The 7742-nt window shown below is 37.0% G+C and overlaps 1 protein-coding gene across 2 annotated transcripts; it reads right to left on the reverse strand.

Moving 5' to 3' along the window:
* Positions 1 to 523: 523 nt before the first annotated feature.
* Positions 524 to 7455, reverse strand: hpxb (hemopexin b). 2 transcript variants are annotated; one of them, XM_042716320.1, is made up of 11 exons: positions 7308 to 7455; positions 6454 to 6476; positions 6073 to 6198; positions 5792 to 5949; positions 5419 to 5572; positions 5016 to 5228; positions 4813 to 4905; positions 4586 to 4716; positions 4269 to 4416; positions 730 to 976; positions 524 to 699 (listed from the first exon to the last, which is right to left on the reverse strand). In XM_042716320.1, exons 1-10 carry the CDS (start codon positions 7370 to 7372, stop codon positions 750 to 752), a joined length of 1338 nt encoding a protein of 445 aa, XP_042572254.1. In that variant the 5' UTR covers positions 7373 to 7455; the 3' UTR covers positions 524 to 699; positions 730 to 749. The 2 variants fall into 2 exon arrangements, with proteins under 2 accessions (XP_042572254.1, XP_018924890.1); XM_019069345.2 differs by having other exon boundaries at positions 524 to 976.
* Positions 7456 to 7742: the final 287 nt, after the last annotated feature.

Below are 7742 nucleotides of genomic sequence, written 5' to 3' on the forward strand. Positions count from 1 at the left end.
TTCAGCTCTGGTTTAAAGGTTGTTTTGTTAGTATGTATGCTTTTTTTAGTTTATTTATTTGTTTGTTTATTAGTTTTATTGTTATTTATTTGCTCTAAATCCATTTCTTTTAGATGTGTCTCTTACTAAGATCTTATTTACTGTATGTTTGATCATGTAACATCTGACATCTGCTTGACCTGCAAATAACCTGTTTTTAATTAAACCTGCAAAGTTTGGTTCAAAATTTTTATATGAATTTTAAATTCTAAATTTAAATTTCTACATTTTAAATTTAAATTCATATATTCATCCGTATGCAGAAAGTGTTCCCTCGGATGGCGTAAGACATATGTGTCACGCACCACTGAGATATGCTAGTCTCACAGGTTTGTTTAAGGAAGCAAAGTTTCCTTACTTTAGCAATGGAAAGCCAGTCTCCTCTTGGCTTATATCAAAATCCTAAGGAGGAAGGCAACCTTTGTCCCCTAAATGGTGCAGCTTTTAAAACTCCAACCATCTTGGATCCCCGTTTACTACACAGTGACTTTTTTCTTTATTTTATTTGCAAATGGTTCTTTACACATACATTCATTCATTTTTTATTTTTTATATATTGCTTATGTTACTCCAGATGACCTTGTATTGCCCCTAATGGATAAATAAAGTGTTGACTTGAATTGAGTTGAATTGAATTGAATTGAATTGAATTGAATTGAATTGAATTGAATTGAATTGAATTGAATTGAAGCTCTTTCCTTGCCTTGATTTTATTCTTCACAGCCAAATTTTTTTGGAGAGATCTTTTGAGGTGGAGGTTTGATCTTGCCCACAGCTAAAATCAGTGGGCTTTGATATGAATAGTATTCTGGACCAATAAACACCTTTACACCATCACCATCACAGAAGCCAGCGTCAATTTGGGAATAGGGAATAGGTCTTGTCATGTTAACAGCTCGAGGGGTGGCTGCAAGATCAATGTCATACATCTTTTGACCTGAGGAGGAGAAAGAGGCAATCGTCATGTCAGGAACTGAGAGACACAGGATAACAGATAACTCAATTTTTAACAATTTTCAAAAACCATGTTTTTTCATTGTGTATTCCAATTATTTCAATCAAACTGCAGTTGGGTTATTTTGATTAGGTAAAAAAAAAAGTATATATGTAACACAATAAAAAAAATAGTTATGTTTTTGCAAATAGGACTCTTCATTTGTTAATTACAAAAATATCAGGTGCAAGTAAACAGGGTAGACAGAACTGAGTATAAAATAAGCCACAGATGTGTCAGAGTAATATGCTTAAGTGTTGTCACATGACAAACACTGAACATTAATTCCACACAGCTGTCAAGGTTGTTACCTTACAAACAAATGTGCTAACCGTACTTTTTACAAATGCTTGTTAATAAGGCTTCATAGTAGTGAAAAATGCTATGTTGCCCAATTTAACTAATTTTATAATTGATTAACTCTACATATTAGACAGAACTGAATCAACACTGGGCTGTCTTTAACTGAACAATTATATATTTTTTACTCACATGGCTGTAGCCAGGCTGATTCGCTCACTTTAGGCACAAACGGCAGATTAGTTCTGAGAGTTACCCTTGAGTAATCCACAGTGAACTGCATACAGGAGCTATTAACTGACAGAGCGTGAAGCTCACTAAAACAGCCAATAATAAAGCCGCCTGTGATGAAAGGAGCTTCAAATCAGTACCATCTACAGGTTTAAAAGGAGCTTGAGATAGCGTATTAAGGACCATGGACAGATCCCATGGCAGAATCAGAGGCTAGGAAACTCTGTTTAAATGCCGCGCACCTCTCATAAACCTGCATATGAGTGGGTGTTGACTTATGTCTTCCTGACAACTCCCACAAGACACGACGAAAAAACAGAACATTGCCTAAAAGCTGTTATGTGACAAGGTGTACAGCAAACAAGTTAAAAACCCTGAACTATATTTTTATATGCGGTCTACCCCAAGAAATGAGTGTTTAGGAACTCAAATGTAGAACTGCGCCCACTGGAGGTAAATGTAATCGGCGACAGGAAACATTCATTATTAAAAAAAAAAAAAAAAAAAAAGATTTCACCACCCTGTGTGAACCTGAGAGGAGTTCTGTAGTTCTGTATTTTTTTTTTTTTTAGCTTGTTTGCTGCACACCTTGTTTGTCACACAGCAGCTTTTAGGCATTGGTTTTGTTTTTTTGTTATAAGTCAGAAATGACAAGGAGGCAGCTTCCAGCAAAACAAAAATCAACGGAGAGCATTGGATTGTTTCCCCCGGTGTGAGCGTGGCCTAAATGCGCTCTGTCTCTATAGAGATAAAGGTGACGTAATTTGACTTGATTGGAGATGATCTGCAGAGATTAAAGTACAATTTATGTTCTACTATCGATATTGTTTTTAGATAAACAGCAATATTTTGTAGTTTACATGTATATGTACATACGTACATATACAAGCGTTACATTTATAATTGCTATTCCCTGACTCCAGTTCACTCACATGTTTGAAGACAAAACGTCACATGGAGCACGTTGCGTTCTGGGAAACAGTATCCCAAATATTCTGGCAAGTATAGTAGGTCATTCAAGTATTCCAGTCATATGGAAAATTTGCATACTGCATACTATGAACAGCATACATACTGGATACTTTTATCACATGTACCCAACAACGGTCACTCTTCTTTTGACAGATCAGTACACCAGATCTTAAAACAGGGGTTCCCAACCACATTACTGGAGCCCCTTCAACACTGCATGTTTTCCATGTCTCCTTAAATCAAACACACCTGATTCAGATCATCAGCTCATTAGTAGAGACTCCAAGACCTGAAATAAGTGTGTCCGACAAAGGAGAGATGCAAAATGTGCAATGTGGGGGAGCTTAAAGAATGTGCTTGGGAACCACTGACCTTAAAATGGGGGTTCTTAACTCTGGCCCTCAAGGTCCACTTAAGGTGGCTGCACACTAGACGATTTTCAAATCTTAACCGATTTTAAAACCACAGACAATAAGACAGTTCAACCGATTTTTAGCCTTATAATCCTCTGAGGACACACACTAGATGATTCGACCAGACCACACACTTGATGACTGTAGGAACGATTTCACAGTGACACTTGATCTCATGGACACTCGCGAGATCAAACGTGACTAGAGAGGAAAAACAAAGAGGACAATCAACATTGTCAGCTGACTCTCCTGGCACACGTTCTGTTTCACAGTAAAAAACAAAGTATATAAAAGAATATGGGTGATGTTCTCTGCTTTCGTGGCATGTTTGTGGCTGCCAAGGCTTAGCTATAGAAGCATGCAACATCCAGTAGGTGACGCTTACTCGCTCTCCTTGGCTATCGCGGTGATCACAACAGAGGCAGCCCAATCAAGAGTCGTAAATATCAAACACGACGCTCCATCTCGACCGAGAGCAGATAAATAATTGTAATGGCACCACACAATAAAGGATTTTTTGAACAAAAAAAATGTTTGCATCAAGCCGCGAATCGGGTCAAATTGTTCAAGGATGCAAATCGGGCTTAAAATCGTCTAGTGTGCGGCCAGCCTTACCTGCACAGGTAAGCTTCAAACCTAATCAATCTCACCTGAACAAGCTAATCAAGGTCTTCATTAATTAATAGTTACTGGCAGGTGAGTTTGATCAGGGTTGGAGGTAAACTCTGCTGAAAAGTGGACCATTAAGGCCAGAGTTAACAGTCCCTGCCATATCTTTGTGGTCCAGTTAAATTTGAACAGCCACAAATCCTCTATTATAATCCGCAGTAGTCCATAAAGACCATAGATCCCAGAAGTAAGGGCAGTCCAAACAAAGTCAAATTATACAGTAAATCCCATTCCAATCAAGATGTCTCATGAACCCTTGAACCCTATTGAGTGTATCGTTCAGTATTCTGTGAATTAGTCCATTTGCAGACATGGCAAAGAAGAACTAAAGCTAGCACCCTGCTTTTGCTAACACACATTTGCTACTCCTTCTGTGACTTAATTTAGGGTAAAACTCCCTTTAATCCTCTAGAGCAGTGGTTCCCAACCACGTTCCTGGAAGACCCCCCAACATTGCACATTTCGCATCTCTCCTTTGTCTGACACACCAGTTTTAGGTCTTGGAGTCTCTACTAATGAGCTGATGATTTGAATTTTTGGTTGGTTGGGAACCACTGCTCTAGAGCAGCAGTTCTTAATTAATGCCCTGGAATGTCATCAATGAAAACACATACACACACACATATATATATCTCACATATTGTTCCTACCTTGAATAACGTTTACTATGTGCTGATTTGGACACAAAAATGCTGCATCCACAGGACCATCGATGCCCAGCTCTTCCTTCAGAGGTTTAGGATAGCCCTCTATGAGCGTATAATGTACTGCTGACTTGTAGATATAGACTTGATCACCCTATTCATGCAATAAAATAAATAAATAAATTAGAAATGAGAGAAGAGATTCTTTAGAAATTACAGACATCAACCGTGAATCAATCAATCTATCTATCTATCTATCTATCTATCTATCTATCTATCTATCTATCTATCTATCTATCTATCTATCTATCAATTGATTTTACCTGGATAATGTACATATTATCTCCATAATTAAAAACAGCATCCACCACACCAGAAATTTCCCTCCATAACCTCGAAATAGGGAAATGGTGGCTGCCATCACGGTGTGTGTCCAAACGTATGTACATTTCATCTGTAAGTATAGTAAAATTTAAGTTGTATAATAATGTAAGTTTTGTCAGTTAAGTTTTACATACTAATAACAATTAATTAATAAATGTTAAATTACCCTGGAATGCATATGATCTCCCTGTATCATCTGTGGTGATAGCATTCAGCTTGACCTCACTGCAGCGTTGTCTTTTTTCACCACCTCCATGACCTAAGGAATAATTTAAACTAGACATTAGGTAGAAAATAAATTCAAGATAAAATTAAATTTTTTAAAAGCTGGAGATAGGTGTACTTTGTGAGTAACATTAAGTGACTCACCAAATCCTTCACACCTCATAAAGTAGTTTCGAGCAGCTTTTGGGTATGCTCCTGTCACATCCCCAGAAACAGGATGGAATCTAGTGAAGCTGTAACCATGGAAACAGTAATAATGCTCTAGCCAGCGGAAGGCAGATGTGCAGTTAGGCAAGTGTGCCCACACCTTCTTCTTAACCGACTTTGTCTTGATGTCAAAGCTATAAATTTCATTTCCTAAAAAAGGTTTATTGTGATATATTAATATGCAAATCACACTACATACTATACAAAGTAACAAATTCCGAGCACATAATGCCAAGGAATATCCATGATATGTGTATAATAGCTGTATAAAGCTGCCCAATCTCTAAAGATTTTAATTTTCATTAGTGATGTGAATGTGGAGTAAATATGATTCAATAACCTTTGAAGAACAACACTGAATCTGTGATGCATTCTCCTTTGGGACACTCAACAGCTGCGTCTAGATGGCTGGGGACGTCAGGAAACTCCTGCTGGATTTCCACAGGGTAGCCTTTCTCAAGGGTGTAATTGTAATAGCTAAAGACTTTGTCATCCTTAATAAAAAAAAAACAAAAAAAAAATCAAAACTACTCATCAGCACTGAATTGCATGTCTGTGGTTGTAATATTATAGACTGTAGGCTTGGGTTTGCAAAATATAAACAAATATTTGATAGGTTCTTGGTTTTAAGCAAAGAAAAATTGTTGATTTGCTGAAATTATTTTGATACTCTCTGTACAGAAGCAGACTAGATGTATCTTGTAAAAAAGCACCAGAAAAAAGTAGATGTGGTCATGAACACTGGGATCATCTTGATGGTGCATGCGGAAGGCTGCATCAACATGACCCAGGAGATGATAGTCATCCAGTTCTTTGAATATGTTGTTTGAGAGCTCAGCTGGTCCAGAGAAACCTTTCCATAAATGGTCACCTGAAAAAAATGAATACAGAATGCAGAAATAGCTATAGCTTAACTTTGAATCTCCACTTGACCAGGCATTGCCATGTAAAATTTACTGAGAAAAAATCAAAAGAAAGAATTATTATAGTAGACCTTTGAAAAAGAAAGTGTTTCCTTTTTCATCTGGAGTTATAGCATCAAACTCAATGTCTTTACACCGATCAGGTTTGGCATCATGGTGGTCCTCTCCATTAGGATGTGAATGGCCCTCAGCGGCATCTATGATGATATCATTACTTGAATTTATCATTCATGAAATCTAGAGCATGCAGTAGATCAAGAGTGAATATAGTGCCACTTAACATCCAGTTGATAGTCAAACAAAACAAATTTAACGCTTAAAATACCATCAACATAACAATATGGTATTAGTAAAAGCCTTAAGAATTGTGGCAAGAAGAATTTGACGAGTTTTTAACACACCAAGAATGCCAGAATCTCTAAAAAACTACAATGATAGATTTTCAAACCTACCTTTTGTCATGACATCATGTTGACTGAAATAAAGAAAACAATTAAAATGTAAATGTAAATTTCAATGCTTTGGTGACCTGGGGTCACCAAACTTGGTTTTGGGGGGCTAGTGTCCTGTAGAGTTTAGCACCAACTTGCCTCAACACACCTGCTTGGAAGTTTCAAGTATACCTAGTAAGACCTTGTTTAGCTGGTTCATGTGTGTTTGATTACCGTTGGAGCTAAATTCTGCAGGACACTGGCCCTCCAGGACCAAGTCTGGTGACCCCTTTAAAGATAAATTTTCGGTTAAATGACTGCATTACACAAAAAAACTAACCCATACAACATGTAACTTAATTACATGCTTTAGTAAATTGCTGCCTACTGATCAAACATTATTTAAATTTTTGTGCATAGGCTGTGAACTGAAGGCAGCAACATGAATTTAAAAAAAAATGCTGATGTGGACTTTAACCAGTCAGTATCTATATTATTGATTGTTCTCTGTAGTGTTCGGCAACATCACAAACATTGATAGACCAAATTTAAGCACAAGTAAACAGAGGATTATGCAAACACACTGGTCAAATAAGAATTTAAGTATTTTTCATAATCACATTTATTCCACAGAAAGCAAAGTATATGCAAATGTTGTACTACATGTACTACATCATGGATAAAACACTACATGTAAACCATGCATAAAAATATAAACCCCTTAGGCTACAGTACAAGAGTGCTGTGATTAAATTACTGCTTGCTATATTTGCATCATTGCATTTAAGGATCTTGAAAAAGCTATGAAGGAAAGCTGTTTTGGAACACTTTGCAGTTCTTTCTAGATGGAAAATGATATTGTATCAGATACTCACATTTGAGCCGCATTGCTCAGAGCTAGAGCCAAGCATGCATACAGGGAAAGTAACACCGCAGTCATAATGATCTGTTCACTTGATCCAGGTTAGCTGAACTAAGCCAAAGTCACTGAAGCAGGGACTGCAGCGGCCCTTTATACTGGTGCTCTTGGTGGGTGAATGCAATAAATGTTTGAGTGTGTAGCAATCTTTCTGTAAACATTACACAATTTACTGACAGAGCTGTCCAGAAAAGGGAGAAGATTCCATTATTACAAAATCCTTACTTTAGATAATTAATCATTAACCGTATTAAGTAATAAATAAAAAAATACAAACATGCATGCAACCCAGAACCAAGAATTTTATACCATTAATGGTAAAATTTTCCAAGTAACTTTTTGTTTTTGCAACAACCCTACAACTAAACCTTTAGTCTTTGCACTAGCAGCC

Source organism: Cyprinus carpio, chromosome B1 (assembly GCF_018340385.1).
Source record: "Cyprinus carpio isolate SPL01 chromosome B1, ASM1834038v1, whole genome shotgun sequence".
Taxonomy (NCBI): domain Eukaryota; kingdom Metazoa; phylum Chordata; class Actinopteri; order Cypriniformes; family Cyprinidae; genus Cyprinus; species Cyprinus carpio.

Bases quoted from the DNA above. Each gene is read 5' to 3' on its own strand.
- hpxb (XM_042716320.1), bottom strand. From the start codon at position 7,372: ATGACTGCGGTGTTACTTTCCCTGTATGCATGCTTGGCTCTAGCTCTG. The intron at 5,229-5,418 runs GTTATTGAATCA...AACCTTTTTTAG, and splicing joins TTCAGTGTTGTTCTTCAAAG to GAAATGAAATTTATAGCTTT. The intron at 977-4,268 runs GTAGGAACAATA...TCTCCTCCTCAG, and splicing joins CATAGTAAACGTTATTCAAG to GTCAAAAGATGTATGACATT.